Source organism: Colobus angolensis, unplaced genomic scaffold, assembly GCF_000951035.1.
Source record: "Colobus angolensis palliatus isolate OR3802 unplaced genomic scaffold, Cang.pa_1.0 Scaffold19, whole genome shotgun sequence".
Lineage (NCBI taxonomy): Eukaryota > Metazoa > Chordata > Mammalia > Primates > Cercopithecidae > Colobus > Colobus angolensis.
The window spans coordinates 3661098-3679140 of NW_012115043.1; the positions used below are offsets into that span (position 1 = coordinate 3661098).

The 18043-nt window shown below is 43.2% G+C and overlaps 1 protein-coding gene across 3 annotated transcripts in view; it reads right to left on the reverse strand.

Moving 5' to 3' along the window:
* IQCH (IQ motif containing H) overlaps positions 1–18043 on the reverse strand; it is a 265552-nt gene that overhangs the window by 23850 nt on the left and 223659 nt on the right. For all 3 annotated transcript variants that reach the window (XM_011940351.1, XM_011940352.1, XM_011940350.1), the window contains 2 exons: positions 13298–13468; positions 3129–3251 (listed from right to left, as the gene is read on the reverse strand). In XM_011940351.1, the coding sequence (XP_011795741.1) occupies positions 3129–3251; positions 13298–13468 (294 nt within the window). The remainder of the gene's footprint in view (positions 1–3128; positions 3252–13297; positions 13469–18043) is intronic.

Consider the following 18043-nt stretch of genomic DNA (forward strand, 5'->3'; position numbering starts at 1 on the left):
GTCTTGCTCTGTCGACAGGCTGGAGTGCAGTGGTGTGATCTCGGCTCACTGCAACCTCTGCCTCCCGGGTTCAAGCCATTCTCCTGCCTGGGCCTCCCGGGTAGCTAGCATTATAGGTGCCTGCCAACACACCCAGCTAATTTTTGTATTTTTAGTACAGTCGGGGTTTCACCATGTTGGCCAGGATGGTCTCGATCTCCTGACCTCGTGATCCACTTGCCTCGGCCTCCCAAAGTGCTGGGAGTACAGGTGTGAGCTACCGCATCCGGCTTATCTGCTCCTTTTCTTTCTGATTATCCCCTCCTCCTCTTTCAGTGGATGCTCTGTCTCTGGATTTTCTCCTCTCTCTTTTCTTCTGTTATCTTTTTCTTCTTCTTTGCATTGTTTCATCATCTGTTGCTCTTATCTATATTTCTTCTTCTTTCTCATTTTATCTTTCATCCGTTTTTAAGTTGTTGTGCATGGGTGGCCTGGAGGTGAGTCTGTGGAACTCTGCTGGAAGTGTCTTCGGTGCCCCTGTCTGCCTTTTCTTTCTTTCCTTTTTTTTTTTTTTTTTTGAGACAGAGTCTCACTCTGTGGCCCAGGCTGCAGAGCAGTGGCACAATCTCAGCGCACTGCAACCTCTGCCTCCTAGGTTCAAGTGATTCTCCTGCCTCAGCCTCCTGAGTAGCTGGGATTACAGGTGCACGCCACCACGCTTGGCTAATTTTTAGTAGACATGGAGCTTCACCATGTTGGCCAGGCTGGACTCAAACTCCTGACCTCAGGTGATCCACCCACCTCGGCCTCCCAAAGTGCTGGGATTACAGGTATGAGCCACTGCGCTTGGCCTCTGTTTGCCTTTTCTGTAGCTGTCTTCAGTGAGCTCCCTGACCCTCAGTGGAACCCTCTCCTCTGCACCATCCACGTGCTTCCCCCGGCCTTAGCCATCTGTTTCCCCTATAAAATCTGCTCTTGGAAATAGTTCCAATCAACTCAGAGACTAAGGAGTAAATAACCTATAAAGTTTGGTGCTTTACTTACCCCAAGGGTACTTGAACTTCAGTCAAATATAAAGTCTTAAGCTCAAGAAATAAATCTCTAATAATAATTTCAGGCAATAGAAAGTAATGAAGCACTTTTGGCGGGGGAGGGGCGGGAAGGGCAGGAGACTGTCCCTGCCAAATATGCCTTTTTACAGAGTTGTTCTACTTTTGATATTTTAGAATAAAATAAAACAAATAGATTCAGATAAAGTTAGAGTTAGATTTAACCATCTTCTGGTATGTGGAAGTGTTTTGGTCTAATCAGTTTGGGGCTAAAAACTGTTTAATTCCAAAGGGATTGTATGTAGCAGATGTAACAATTAATTTCAGGTAAATCAGTTCAATCTGGCTTCTTCATTCTCTCTTTATTTTATCAATTTTAATGTAATTTGCAAGGGGATCCAAACTCCACTTTATGTGTCTGCAAACAGCACGAATCCATCTAATCAAAGAGTCTCATGTGCCCTGACAGTGCCTGGCAGCCTGCTGGGGATTGCCAAGGGTCAGCCAGACCATTCTATTCACTTGGCCTCATGCTGAAGGTCTGCATGCTTTTAAAGAATGTATAAATTTTGGGACTGGGTGCGGTGGCTCACGCCTGTAATCCCAGCACTTTGGGAGGCTGAGGCGGGCGGATCACGAGGTCAAGAGATCGAGACCATCCTGGCCAACATGGGGAAACCCTGTCTCTACTAAAAATACAAAAATTAGCCAGGCATGGTGGCACATGCCCGTCGTAATCCCAGATACTCAGGAGGCTGAGGCAGGAGAATTGCTTGAATCGAGGAGGCAGAGGTTGCAGTGAGCCGAGATCAAGCCACTGCACTCCAGCCTGGGCGACAGAGTGAGACTCTGTCTCAAAAAAAAAAAAAGAAAGAAAGAAAAAGAAAAAGAAAAATAGAACTTACAAAATTTGATCCTTGAAAATTGTACTGGTCTCAAGTATAAAGAATATAAGTTAATAAATGTAGAACTGAATATCTACAAATCAAAACATCTGATCGACTGGTTACTACTCAATTCTTATGCCATTATATATACCTTATATTTAATGTGGGAGATGAATATATTTTAAGATGTTTGAGGTGCTGTGAAGTGGGTCTTCCATAAGTAAGAGTGTACAGGGTTACTCAGGGTCTTAGAATGGCCCTGAGTGTGAGAGACTTGAAAATCTGAATCAAAGTGGAAAAACATGAAACTATTTCTCTGGAGTAACATGAGTCTCTAGGCACAAAATGGAGGTTCTGTTTTTGACAGGAGACATTGCATTGCACTTGCCCCTAGTCAGCTACATCAGGATAAAGCAGCTATGCAGGGGCCCCGGTATCATTGGAAATAGACCAAAAGTAGAGAAAATGGTTTTTATCAGCACTCCCTTCAGAAATAAATTATCATTATGTTGGTAGGAGGATGCTACAGACTGAAATGTGTCCTAACCTCCCAAGTGACTGTATTGGAGGGCCTCTAAGGAAGTGATTAAGGTTAAATGAGGTTGTAGGCGTGACGCTCTGATTAACAGAACTGGTACCTTGTAAAAGAGACAACAGAGATCTCTCTCTCTCCTTCCAATATGTGAGGACACCACAAGGAGGCAGCCATTTACAAGCCAGGAAGCAAGCCCTCACCGGGAACGAAATCTGCCAGTGCCTTGTCCTTGGATGTACCAGCTGCCAGACAGTGAGAAAACATTTCTGTGGTTCAAGCCATTTAGCTTGTGCTATATTGTTATGGCAGCCCCAGCAGACTAAGACAGAAGCTATTCATTGATAAGCAGCTTTGGGTGGGATCAAGAAGCTCAGGGCCTGCTTCAGGATCATGAGGTGGTCCCCAAAATGCATCCTAAGTCTGGAGAGCTTGCATGGCTTCTGCTTTACCAAAGTGGGTGTGCAAGATTGGTGACGAAGTAGAACTTTCCAGGACTAAGTGCTACTTTCTGTGGAGTTGCGTATCTGCTCTTCCCCAAGCAGCAATCAGCCTTCCTCTACAGACACGTCAAACTAATATTAAAGAATATCTATTTGAAGGGGCACCAAATTATTAGCTACATAGATCACCCACAGGCATGCCTTTGGTCCACCCCTGGCCAACTGTAACCCTTCATACCTCCAGATCATAGCCAATGCCATGGGCCCTACAGATCTGGAGAAAAACGTAGTGGAAAACCAGTGAGAGATTGCTGTGTCTTAGCTGGGTGGTCATCACCGCATAACGACTGGTTGCCAGCGTCTGGAAAGGAGCACAACTGAATATTAAACAGATATTTAAATAAACTTATAATTTTTGAATACTTGTAGATTAACAAGAAAATTGCAAAGGTAATTCTGAGAGTTCCTATATCCCCCACACCCAGTCCTTCTATTGTTAACATCTTACATTGCTATGATACATTTGTCACAACTAAGGGAACAAATTGCTACATTACTTTTTATTTTTTGAGACAGGGTCTCACTCTGTCACCCAGGCTGGAGTGCAGTGGCGCAATCTGGGCTCTCTGCAACCTGTGCCTCCTGGGCTTAAGTGATTCTCCTGCTTCAGCCTCCCAAGTAGCTGGGACTACAGGTGTGTGCCACCACACATGGCTAATTTTATTATTTTTTGTAGAGACAGGGTCTCACTATGTTGCCCAGGCTGATCTTGAACTCCTAGCTCAAGCAATCTGCCAGCCTTGGCCTCCCAAAATGCTGGGATTACCGGTGTGAGCCACCACACCTGGCCCTACATTACTATTAACGTAAATCCATACTTTATTTCTATTTCATTCATTTTTCCCTGATTCCTTTCTTCTGTTTCAGGATCCCATCTAAGATACCACACCATAACTAGTTGTCATCTCTCCTTAGGTTTCTCTGGGCTGTGATGGCTTCACAGACTTTCCCTGTGTTTGATGATCTTAACAGTTCTGAGGAGCAATGGGCAAGCATTTTGTGAAATCTCTCTCAATTTCAGTTTGTCTGATGTTTTTCTCCTGATTAGACTGTAGTAATGTGTTTTTGAGAGGAAGACCACATGGGCAAACTGCCATTTTCCTCACTTCGTATCTAGGGTAGATAGATGGTATCAGTGTGACTTATCACTGATGACGTTAACCTTTATCACCTGGCTACAGTGGCTTTTGAAGTTTGTGAAAAAACTTTACAGGTTTCTCTGCTGTAAAGGTATTTTCCCGCTCTTCCCATACTTCAACCTTTGGCAGCAAGTCACTGAGCATGGATCACCTCCTTGAGGTGGCCAACATTAGAAATTTGATGCTGCTTTCTTTCTTTGGGGAAACTGCTCTTCTTTATCTTGTTTGTCTATCAGTGAAAGCCATGCCAAAGAGAATGGTGATAGTAGGGCCAAAGTGCTGTCATTACGTATTTCCTGAAAACATTTAACATTTAACATGTACCAGATGAAGTACTGGATCCTGGCAGTTTTATAGCATGTTCTTTGTGAGATGTGATATTTGCCTTAGTCAATCAACTGTTTTTCTCTGGATAGCTGGAAATGTGGAAGACTGCATATAGGGCCATGGCCAACCTTAGGGCATAGAAGATAAAGGTTCCTGGCTTGGTTCTTGAACTGTGGTGGTGCACAGGTGCTGGGCAACTAGGTACCCGGACTTGTGCAGTGACTTGGAACAGGAGTAGGAAAAGGAGGCGCACCTGGTCTGGAGCTGGCCATAAGGAATCGTAGTGACCTGACATGCATTATAATCAGGCCTCCGGCTCACCTCCTGTCTCTGAGATAACGCAGGGGAATTAGGGCTGACTGAGTGTTCTGCAGAGAATAGACATCCTTTCCTCTCCTGCATCTCTCTCTCCCTCTCCACACACACACACACACACACACTCTCTCTCTCTCTCTCTCTCAGATTTCGTGGCACTTTTGGTGACATGCTCCCCCGACACATGATTGGGGGAGCATGTTTTTCTTCAACATTGACATCAAGTCCTGTGTCCGAAGGTCATATCATCAATACCGCCAGTTAAGGCTGCTCATCCTAAATGCAAGTAGAGTCCACATCTGCAAATGTGTTAGGCCTCCACAGGCTAATACATCTTGAGTTGTGTACCCACCTTGTAGGGTCCCATTTGTAGCCATTGGGATTTTTCTAACAACAGAAATCTGATTTGACCCTCATATGCCTCACAGCTGTACACTGTCACCCTGACCTATCATGAGTTGTTCCCTTGGTTGTCTCCCTTCCATGACTGGGAGTTTTCTGAGGGCAGGCGCTGTTTGGGGGCAGGCGCTGTTTGGTTTCTGAATATCCGGTTTGGGCATGATACCAGCACAGAACAGGCACTCGGTGTTTATTACATAAAAGAGAATGAATAAATGAAATAGATTAGGTGGATAGCTCTTCCCTCTTAAGAGACTCTTCAAAGGATAATTTGAATTCAAGAAATTTAAGTAATTCAAGAAAGACACTGCCCATTGATAAATACTTTGGGGCAAAAGCAGGTGATTATTACAACGCACAGGGGACAGTCACGCCATCCTTAGAGGAGGACAACTCAGGGCAGTTGCTCTGGGTCTTGCCTGCTGGAGGACAGCATGGCTCTGGTGGACTAAGCAGGAGTAATTGGTGGGGTAACAAGAACTGGCTTGGAGAAGTTCTGGCCCAGCTGGCCAGTATGTCTGGAAGGGCATGGCCACCAGGCCTGCTCGCCCTGCCATACCAGGCTGGCCATGCTCTCACCTTCACACTGAAAAGCCCAGAAGCATGGGCTTTTGCACATGGAAGTGAACTGTAAACACTCTTGAATTCCATTGTGGTTACTGAGCATGTAATTGCATGGTAATTGCCATGAATTCACAAGATAATTCCAAGGTTATTTTTGTCTTATAAACTTGTCTGATGCTGCCATAGTATATAAAGAAAAACCAAGACCAGACCCCAGCCAGCAATAGAGGTAGGCAGGCAGGCATGTGGTAGCACGATCTAGCAATACTATGTATCTTGGCTCCAAAGCACAGCAGAAGAGCTTACTGTCCAGTAGTACATGATTGCTAGACAACACGTAAGGGCGGGCTACCCTGAGGTTTCTTCTTCACTAGAGATGCAGAGTGCAACTCCCCCTCCTCCCAGACCAGGGCTTGCGATGCATAAAGAATCTGAAAGAAGAGCCAGCATATTTGGTACATGTCTCCCAACCTTCTTTTCCATAACCATCACCATCCTAGTCCAGACCTTTATTGCCTGGAGAGTTAGAGGTGAGGATACAAGCATAATTCTGTAGTGGAAAGAGTGGAAAGGTTATATGAAGTGAGAAAGAAGTTCAAAACCTGACAAGGCCACTTACTATGTGTGTGATCTTGAACAGATCATTGAAATTCTCTGTCTTCTGATGATTAAATAAGCACCTACTGCAGTGCCTGGAACCTGATAAATGGTAGCTACTATTTTTGCTGTCATTCCTTTGAAAGGATTTTGGATCTACAATAAATGTAACTTCCCAGGCTGCTTTTCCCCCCACTCTTCCCCCTTCTCCTGGGATTCTGAACAGTATCACCAGATTAATCATTTTCCCCTAACAAAGGTTGGTCAGTGTCATCCTTCTACTCAGAAATATTCAGGCCTTTTCACCTTCAAGGTGAAATTCAGACCCCGGTGTGGTGGGTAAACCTCCCCAAACTTGCTCAGTGCCCCCTTCCAACTACTTCTCCTGCTCCGCACTTCCCCAATTCTGTGCTCCAGTCCAACTGGTTCATTGCCTTTTCCTAGCAGACCACAGGTTTCTTTGGACTCTGTCCCATCTACTAGGGGACGTCCTCCCATCCCTGCCAGTTAGTAACTGTTCTAGTCTTTAAGGCAGGATCATGTTCTATGTTTTCAGTAAAGTGTTCCCTGTCCCTGCCAGTTCACAGTCATTTCCCCTGAGAACTCTGGCAGCAAGCTGAGGGTCTGTCACTCAAATGGCATTTAAATGAGGCCTTGTGGTATTTCCTTGTGTATGTTATCTATTTTAATAGCAACATCTCTCTCTCTATGGCCTTGCTTTTCAGCTCCTTAAGGATAGGGACTTTGTCAAGTATCTTTGACTCCTGATGCTTGGTGAAAGTCCCGGCACATATTAAGTGCTAAATAAATGCATTAGAATAATACTTACAAGATACACCTACTTTTTAGAAGACTTAGCCAACTGCACAGTTTATACAGGAAAAAACTATCAATCACCTAGGGTTGTCTTATATCCAGCCTGATAGCACAAGTGAATAGCATAGGAGTATTGAGAGGAGGATTAGGTGAGAATATAAAGACCTTGGAATAGTGTCTGGCACGTAGTAAGCTCTCAATGAATGTTAGCAATTATTTTCACTTAAAAAAACTGATCAACTAACCAATAAACCTTTCCATCGGAAGGTGACTTGAATCAGAAGACCTGGGCTTTGCTATGTACCACCTTTATGACTTGGGCAGCTCACTTAAACTTGCTTAGCCTCAGTTTCCTATTCTGTAAAATGGATATAATAATCCTTGACATCGATTTCTTGGGGTTATCATGGGGATCAAATAAGCTCATGTATAATTAAAGTATAAAGCATTATACAAATAGAAAACATCATTATTAAGAGGTTGATTTGTAAAAACTAGTCTCTTCTGATGCTGTACAATTTATCTAGGTTTGACAAGGATCAAAAAAGAAATCATGATTTCATGATTTGGAAATATCTGTTGAAATTAAAAATGCTTATGTCCTTTGAGCCAAAATTCCACTTTATGGTATATATTCTAAGATATATCTGAAATGTGCCAGGTGATATATATACAAAGTTATTCACTGCAGCACTGTAATAGGAAAAAACTGGAAACAACCCAAAAATCTACCCATGGGGTAGACAAATTATGGCACATCCATGCAATGGAATAACATGTTGCTATAAAAAAGAAATGATACTGCTCAGGTGTCTGAATCTGAAAAAAAAGAAATGAGAACATTTTTATGAAGTGTTAAAGAAAGCTCTCCAAAGAAAAAAGTGAGATTCAGAACAGTATGTATTATAGGCTACATTTTGGGCATAAAAGGGGGAAAAGGATCACCTGTATGTGTATTTACTTGTGTATGTAAAAAGATGCTCTGAAAGGTTATATAGACACAGAATGGTGGTTAACTTTGTAGGTTGAGGTGGGAACTAGTCAATGGGAAGGAGGTTTGTCAATGTGTGACCGCTTCCACCTTTTGCCTTTTGAACCATGTGACTATATTATGTATTTCAAAAAATTAAATGAGAACCCCATTAAACTTGATTTGGAAAAGTTGAAGATGTATATTTCATACCTATTTTTAGTGTGTGAACTGTTCATTTTTTAAAAAAACATAGTCAAGCTTTTCTACATGGTTCGTGGTATAAGTGACATGCTCTTTTCCATGCTCTGTGTTATTTGCTTGGAAATCTGTGCTATGTATAGGAAACCATGTCCAGTTACATGTCCTTTTTAAAATCTAAGACTCCTCTATGAACATCCAGTCTATTTAGTGCTTCTGTGTGAGACTCAGAAGCTGAGGCTGAGCTCAGAGCAGACGAGAAGCCAATGGATAATGGCAATATTCCTGGAGACAACCTCGTCACACTGGGAAATACATCCTCCTTTCAAAGAATAGCTTTCTCAATGGCCTCAACAAGGGACTTCTTTAGGGGTGAGCACAGGCTCCACTCTGGGGCTGAATCACTGATCCTCAGCCGATGCAAGGCATGTTCGAACACATGACAATTAAACACAGGCTGAGGTTAAATCTTGGCTTCCCTACTCGCTTGCTTACTGACCTTTAACAAATGCTTAACATCTCTTAACCTCGCCTTCCTCTCTAAAAATGAGCATAATAACAGCACCTGTCTAATACATTGGACTGCAAAAAGATTCTTGGAAAGCACTTAGTAAAGTACTTGGGGTGGAGTAAAAGCTCTGTGTCCTTTGATAAACTGGAGTGCTTAGCTACTCACCCTTATATCCTCTGTGCTTAGTAGAGTGCCTGGCACAAAATAGGCGTTGGATAAATATCTGCAGAATTTACTTGTAGTTGATTCTTGCTGAAAGTAGTAACTGATGGCTAAGGTAAAGGCTGATGAGAACTTAGAATATAACCTGTTACAATATTACTCGTTTCTAAAAGATCCTGCAAGAAAAAGACCTCTTAAGTGAAGGCTGTAGTATAGAGGGATGGGCCCTTCCTGTGTCCCCACACAGGAGATGTCCCTTCCTTCAGCCATCCACAACACATGAGGCTGCCGGGGCCAGGCTTGGTGCAGTCCTTTCTATAGGCCCCATAAAAATCAAATCCCTCAAGTGACCTTGGGGATCATGTAGCCCTCCTTTATTTTACACATGAGGAAACTGAGGCCAGAAGAGAAGATCAGAACTCATGATCCCTAACTCCCAGACCAGTACTCTTCACTCCAAATTTCCACTGGCCACATTTGGAATGGGTGAGAATTTCAGAGGTTAGCCTTTTCTAGTAAAACAAGAGAAAAAAATAAAAGACAAAATATTCTTGGTAGAAGTCTAGTCTTATTAAACTACCTTTCTAAATCACAATCTAACAAGAATGCTTCAAGCTAAATAAAGGAAGCTCAAAATACTCCTTTTCACTGGAGAATATAATTTTGCTTCAGCCACAATTTAAATTGATTTAGTTCTGAGCACCAGCACTTGAAGTGTGGAACATATTCTATTTTCGCCATGATACTTGTTTTGACAGTGATGCATTTCAGTTGACATAGTTGAAATCCTTATGTAATAAATCTCTGCCTGAAAATTAATCATGTTTATAATATTCTGAGAATTAATAACACCCATTGCTCAAATCATTAACTTAAAAAAGGAGCTTCCAAAATCTGTTCTCGGCAGTAAGGGACCACAAATAAATGAATGTTTGATAAAATAATCCAAGTAGCAGTTTAACAAGCGTAAACTTGAATGTGGCTGCAATAACACAGAACTATTGTTTAAGGGTTGGCAGAGGCTGATGAGGTTCTTATTTCAGTTACGAAGCAGGCATCCACATGCATAATGAACTGCTCTCTGAATTATTAATGTGTTGCTTATTTAGCCTCATCTGTCTAGAAGATAATGTATCCTAACTCTAATGAGTGATTGGTTTTGTACATAATTACAGTAGCAGCAGTAGCAGGGAAATGTGTGCCTTCAAAGAAGGAGTTCTAAAAATAAAGTCATCATATAAACTCTGTTGTTGTTGCATTCTATCAAAATCAAACCAGAAGCATTTGAGAATTTATAATAAATTACAGGAGACAGAATCATTATTAACATCATAATTTAACACAAAAGGTTTTACTTAATCATTCATTATAGATCATGTGCTGCTAAAATGTGTATAAATGACTTGGGTTGTGTTAGATGTTTGCAAAGATGTTCCCTTTTGGACACTCACCAACCATGGTATGGAGGGTCCAGAAAGAGCGAGGAAGAGTGAAAACTGACAGAAAAGGGTGGTGATTGATGCCGGTTTGGACAGAACATTAATTGAAAGTTAAAACACTGTTAGGCGATTCCTTTTCATTTCTAAAACATGCACATCTGGGATTTATCAGGTCTTGTTGTGGTTCTTTGTGGAGGTCAGTGAATCAGAAACCCATTCACCTGGTCTAAACGGGTCTGAGTGACAGTTCTGCCACCTGTTTCTGAGATGAGACAACAGCTCTTCCGAGAGTCCAGGAAGGTGTTTGCTTTCCTTCTATAGAGCATATTATTAAAGAAAAGGACCCACACTAGAAGCATTTTATAGGCATTAGTTCTGAATGTGCTCTGATTATCATTGTGGTTTCATCTGTTCATTTTCTTCTCCTTCAATCTTTTCAGTCCTTTGAAGGAGGCTGTCAACTGCCTGATCATAAACTTGACGGCATCATAGTCTGTTCACACTTGTTCCGGAAGCTTCGATTTGCTTGTGAGTTGTACTGTGTATGCATGTGCACATGCTTCTTTTTTAAAAAATCGCTGATCATGTGTGTACATATGCACAGGAGGGTGTGTGCACAACCCAAGCATAGTGGCACCAAGGTGGGAATATCTGTTTATATCTTTCTAAAATGAAAAGCACTTTCAATTTATTCCTACATCAGAAAACCTGCATAGCTTTTCTCCAGTGATTGAAGAGGCATTTGCCTTATTGAAGATCATAATGCCTCCCTTTTGTGTGCATGCAGTTCCTAAAAGTGTTTAAGACTTGATCACAGAAGAATGTTGCCTATAGCTAGGAATGAAACCTATGGGCAACATGGGGAAAGTGGGGGAGTGCTTCTCATTCAAAGCACAACTTCTGCTGATAGCCTTCTGAAGCAACATACTTAAAAGCTGCAATTGTCTTTGGAAGTCTTGCGCTGAATACCACTCTGCTTCCAGCTTTTTATTTTATTTACTTATTTGAGATAGAGTCTCACTCTGTCACCCAGGCTGGAGTGCAATGGCACGATCATGACTCACTGCAGCCTTGACCTCCAGGGCTCAAGTGATCCTCCTGTCTCAGCCTCCCCAGTAGCTAGGATTATAGGCATGCTCCACCATGCCTGGCTAATTTTTGTATTTTTGTGGAGACAGGGTTTTGCCATGTTGCCTAGGCTGGTCTAGAACTCGTAGGCTCAAATGATCTGCCTGCCTCAGCCTCCCAAAGTGCTGGGATTATAGGTGCAAGCCACCACACCTGACCCCCAGCTTCTTGCAGAAATGGCATAGACTTAGGCCAGAAGGGCTCAATTGTCACTGCTGTCTCTCCCTCTAGCATTGAACATAGGGTCTCTCAGGTCTCTTTGGTGAGGATGGAGGCCACAGGTGGAGTTGGACATGAAAGCCTCTTAGCAAAGGCCTGGGTCATAATTAAAAGAGGTCTGTTTCTCCTCTCTAGCCCCACTCTGCTTCTCTTCTTACTCAGGAAATGAGATCAAGGGGATTCCTGTGAGCAAGGTTCTTCCTGGTAACTCACTGAACAACTGGATGAAGAAGAGGGGAAGGAGGAGGCTGCCTGTGCCCCCCAAGACATCAGGTACCCTCCTTATGGTGACTGCAGAGATCCTGGGAAGAGTCAAACAAAGGTTATTCAAATCCAGAGGTGTCTCCTGGACCCAAAGGGGTTCACCAGAGAGGAAGGAGACCGCTTGGAAAAAGTATCTCTGGGACACTCGTGTTGCGTCCCATTAATCACTAGAGTTCCTCTTTTATCTGTTTGACATATTTGGATTTCAAGTAGAGTTTCATTTGCAAAAAAGTATGAAGCCCACTTTTGTAAGGAAAGGCCAAAGAAATCCTCTGGCAGCTGTGAGAGCAGTGTGGCCAAAGAGTCCCCAATACACTCTTGCACAAAGGGCATCTGGTCCCCTTGGCCTTTGTTCTCTGTCTCCATGACCAACGTAGCCTGTTCAATCAAGCGCCCACTGTCTCCACAGGGCTATGGCCTTTGTTACTCAGGGTGCTGAGGTTGGTAACCTGCAGCCAGCCCCAGGACTCTGGCCCCAGCCCCTTCACCGATGGAGCTAGTGACGAGAAGGGTAGGCAGCAGCTGTGGCAAGAGGCGGATAATGATGGGGCTCCTTAACCAAGCTGAGAAGTGGGATTTTCCTGAAGATCACAGGAGTCCATTCACAATCACACACAAGGGAACAACATGCTCAGACTGGTTTTTCACCTTACTACCTTGGCTGCCATGTCTGTTTAGGTGGAGGGGACAGGCAGGGACAGGCAATCTTAAGAGGAATACAGGTGTGAGATGGCGGAAGCCGAAACTAAGACACCATCTTTGTGGAGAGAGAGGAGGGGTCGGGTTAGTGGCATTTTAGCAGCTAGACTCAACATGCCCTGCTTGCTGACTGGATGTGGGGCTGGGGGTTATCTTATCAGCCTCTGGCCTGATCCACTAACAGGAAGTACAGGAGGAAGAAAGACGAAAGGGATGCAGTTTTAGATATGATCTATGGAATTTTGGACCCACGAATCTGAAGCTCACAAAAGAGACTTGGGCTAGAACAATATGGGTTTTGTGCGAAACAGCTGGTAGTTGAGGCAATGGGTGTAGGTGTACCCGCCCAGAAAAAGGAGAGGAGAGCCCCATGCTCTTTCGCATTTCCACAGATTGCAGCTTCATCCGGGAATGGCTTCTCCCTTTCCTCTGACCAACATATTCGCAATTCCAGACCCTGCTCAGACAGGTCCAGTGACTTGCCTGAGGCTCTCTCTTCTTCCTGTACTCAAAGAGCCTGGCTCCTAGACAGACCTCAGGCAGTGGCAGTTGGTGTTGCTGAACACCGAGAACCTTCAGGAAGCATCTCTTGCTTACCGGCACTGAGAGCGCACTAATGCGGTTGGTTTTCTTCCTTTCCTTTGGAACAAAGCGGGGCACTTCCAGGGTGCTCAAACTGCAATCCAGATGGCCGTTTGTCAGGTATAAGGTGAGTTGAGTCAGGGCCAGCTGGTCACTATATGCGAGGTTAAGGCCGGTTGCCCACACCTGATTAAAACAGGAGCGGTAGAAGTGAGGGTGAGATCAGCAAACAGTAGCGAAGGCCCCACCTCTGCCTAACCAGGCCAAACTACATCAGACTAAGTGAAACCAGTGACCATGTGTCTTAATAGAGTAGACGTTTTTGCTTCTGTTTCTACATTGTTCAACTGAGAAATGGAGTCTGATTCAGAAGATTCAACGTTCTTGCGGGAAGTTACAGAAATACTTGGTCAAGACAATCTGACAGAGATGCGAAGCCTTGAAAAGCTCATGTTGACTTTGATTTTTCTGCCCATGGCCTACAGGTCAGTGCACATGGTCAGTGCCAGGTTTTCTACTGAGAAAATGAGACTGGACAGAAGCTTTGGAGGGTGGGGAACTACAGTAGAGCAGAAAGAGGGGAAAAGAGTGATGAATATGAGAAAGGGCAGTTTGCCCTGATTTTGGAAAAAGCAGTGACAGCCCCTCTGGGAACCTCAATATGATATTTAAGGGAAACTTATGGTTGGCCTCTAAGTCTTAGGTCTATCCCCATTTTCTCATGAGAGTGAAGGGTAATCTTATTTTACCAATCCTACAATGTCACAGTACTCTCAATTGTCAATTGGTGATAACACCTTATCCTAGCTGTATCACAGTGTTATTAGAAGAATACTATGATGCAATAAAAATAAAAATTCAAATGCTTTAAAAAATAGACCTTAGTTAAGTTAATGTCAACTGCTAGGTAACTGAGTAATGTCCATTAATTCGTTTGACAAATATTTACTGAGCAGCTACTATGTGCTAAACTGGCAATGATAAAAGTAGGTCATGTGTTACTTCTTCCCTCTCCTGTGGCAGATCAACGTTAATTGCCCTTGTCATCCTCCACCCCCACATTTAATCCAGAAGCACCCCTGGAATCCTTCTCAGTTCAATGTTCAAGGCATATCATCATCCTAGTCACTGGGGAGTCAAAGGTAAATAGGCATAGGCCCTGCCATCACGAAGGTGGAGACAGGCTGGGCACGGTGGCTCACATCTGTAATCCCAGCACTTTGGGAGGCCGAGGCGGGAGAATCACCTGAGACCAGCCTGGCCAACATGGCAAAACGCCATCTCTACTAAAAATACAAAAGTTAGCTGGGCAGAGTGGCGTGCGCCTGTAATCTCAGATACTTGGGAGGCTGAGGCATGAGAATTGTTTGAACCTGGGAGGCGGAGGTTTCAGTGAGGCGAGATCACACCACTATACTCCAGCCTGGGTGGCAGAGTGGGACTCCATCTCAAAAAAAAAAAAAAAAAAAGGTGAAGACAGATGGACAGATACATACATATCCAATTAAACAATACAGTGTTATATGTGATAAAATAATGGGGTGGAACAAAGTACTATTGAAGCAGAAAGAAAGGACAGACTGGATTTGTCTAATGAAGTCAGGGCTGCATCATGAAGGTGACATTTGAGCTTTAAACAAGCAACAAAAACACGACTGGCCCCATGTATCAAGTACCTACAGTTTTATGAAGCTGGATATAAATATCTCGGATCTCTGTGGCAGCCTAAAAAATAACAACCCCATGTCACAGATGAAGAAACTGAGGTTCAGGGAGGTACCCAAGTCCATTGAATTAGGAAGTGGTGGTGTTGGGATCTGAATCCAATTCTAACTGACTCCAAGTCTACGTTCTTCCCATTCTCTGATCCTGGCCCAGCCAATCCTTATCCTGTGTAACAGTTCTCCAGTGAAATTAAAAACTAAAGTTGCAGAGGATCAGAACATGTTTGTGTTAAGACATGCCATGAAAATGTCTTGTGGAGAAAACATGAAGTATTTCTGGAGTATGCTGTAATTAGCATAATGCATTTTCACTGTAGGAAGTTGGACACTAACACATTTTCATGAAGACTTGATTAAACAGTTTTTCCTCTTAGAAGGCCTACATTTGCCCCACTCACCAACTCTGTGTGTTAAAATACATAATACATCTGCCCTAGAGTGGACTCCTTTCAAACAAATCTAGCAGTGAGTGACTTGAGTAAGCATTGAATGTAAATGGCGTCATTATAAGGATATTAAGAGGTCAAGCTGTCAAGGCCCCTTGCTAAACTGAAGCTAATTTCAGGAGTCATATTCACACAGTAATACCCTTTTATAATAGCAAATAAATCACATTTGCAACAATTGTTAAAAACTAACTGCCAAGTATCTGTTGCAGTTGTAAATATCCTATTTGTCAACTTAAATATTTCCTGCTGTATGGCATGAAATGTAAACCAGATGGGGACAGCTACTTTCCCTTTATGTGAGAAAGTGAACTTGCTATTCTTGCATGTCAGACTTTTTTTTCAGAGTTTCTACTTTGAGGTTTTAGTGTCCTTGATCAAAGGGAAACATATATAACAAACATTATTAATATTTATGTTAATAATATTAATGCTTTGGTAATTAGGATTTTAATAGGAAGGCAGCACAGTGTAGGGAAAAGAGTGAGAACCAAGGAGTCAGAGAGCTTAAATCTGGACCTCACAGTGGGAACTGCAATGAGTAGGTTAAGCTCTCTTAATTTAAGTGTAAAAGGAGCAAAATCTCAGTATCCTTAAGTGTAAAAGGAGCAAATGATAGTACTGACAGGGTTTTGTAAACAAAATAAATGCGCATGAAATTGCCTTATAATTATTTTTTATTTTATTATTATTATTTTTTGAGATGGAGTCTCACTCTGTCACCCAGGCTGGAGTGCAGTGGTGCGAACTCGGCTCACTGCAACCTCCGCCTCGCAGGTTCAAGCAATTCCCTGCCTCGGCCTCTGGAGTAGCTGGGATTATAGGCGCCAGCCACCAAGCCTGGTTAATGTTTTTGTATTTTTAGTAGACATGGGGTTTCACCGTCTTGGCCAGGCTGGTCTTGCACTCCTGACCTCGTGATCCGCCCACCTCGGCCTCCCAAAGTGCTGAAATTACAGGTATGAGCTACCACACCCAGCCTTTACTGAACTTTATCATTTATAATGCAGGCCGGACACAGTGGCTCATGCCTGTAATTTCAGCACTTTGGGAGGCCAAGGTGGGAAGCTGCTTGAGGCCAGGAGTTCGAGACGATCCTGGGCAACATAATGAGACCCAAACTCTATTTAATAAAAATAGGGAAATAAATAAAATTAAACAAGGTTCATTACAGATGCTTTTTATGATGACTAAACATTTCCTTTCAGAGCAGATTCTTAGGAGGCACGTTGTCTATGTTAGCTATTAGGTCACCCCCTTAATAACTGTTTTCCCCATCGGCAATTGTTCTATTGAACCTCACAACAACTTAATCCAGTAGGTGGGTAGGTTTGTGCAAGGTTGGTATTACTCTATCTCCATTTTACGGATGAAGATACTGAGATAAAAAAAGCAGCCTCATAGTTTGCCTAAGATCATACAGCACAGACCAGAACTCTGTTTCTAGAGCTGAAATACTTTTGCTTCCTCTGGCTGCCCTAACCCCTTGGTTCTCAAAGGAAACAGGAGGACAAATTTTCTTCAGCCTTTTCCTTAACAGCAGGCTTGCCTGATTTGCTCAGATAATTGTTCTGTTCTCCATCTGGTCTTTCCATTGAAGACACCGCCTGAGGCATGCTTGTTTTGTGCACAGGGGTTCCTATCTCCCCCTCTAGACTGTCAGCCCTTTAGGGGATGCTGCCAAGTCTTTGTTCCTGCAGCACCTAGTGTCTGGGGCAGGGCACACAGCAGGGTGCATTCGCAATCCCAGTGTTTCACTGTGAACTCCTCCTCCATAACTTTCAGGGAATGAGATCCAGGTGGGTCACTTGAGGCTGGTTTCAGATTCAAAAGCAGCAAATATTCACTGAGCACCTCCTCCGTGCCAGGCCCATGTGTTTTCACACCTCTCATTTAATCATATTCTTGTATTTTTAGTAGGGATGGGGTTTCATCATGTTGGCCAGACTGGTCTCCAACTCCTGACCTCAAGTGATCCACCCACCTCGGCCTCCCAAAATGCTGGGATTACAGGCATGAGCACCGCACCCAGCCCATTTAGTCCTATTCTTGATTTGGGACTCTGATGTTAACTTTAGAACCTCATCTCTCAGCACTAGGTATTCTTGTCCCACTTTAGGTGAGCAATGATGGGGGCCTGAACAAAGCATTATGAGTGGGCATGGGAGACGTGGATGAATTTGAAATGTTTATGTGGCGGCTTTGCCATGACTTGCTTATGATGACTTATAATAACTGGCTTGACAGGTTAATTGATTAGATGCGAGGGTGAGGGAAAAATATCACTGAAGGTTAGGGCTGGAAAGACCCTTAAAAATCACCTAATACAGTCAGTTTATAAATGGAGTGATTGTGGCATGAAAAGTGAAGTGGTTGCCCTAGGTTGCAGAACCAGGTGTCAAAGGTGAGTGATGAGAACCTAAGATGTCTCAGCTGTCAGTCAGAAATCACTTATTGCCAGTTGTTTGACTAGATTGATGATATTCAAAGGTCATTTTGTTAAAAATGGTTAGAATGCTACCAAGGTTTATATCAAGGTCTTTTTTTTTTTTTTTTTTTTTAACTTGACTTCTTCATGGAGTTCAAGACAA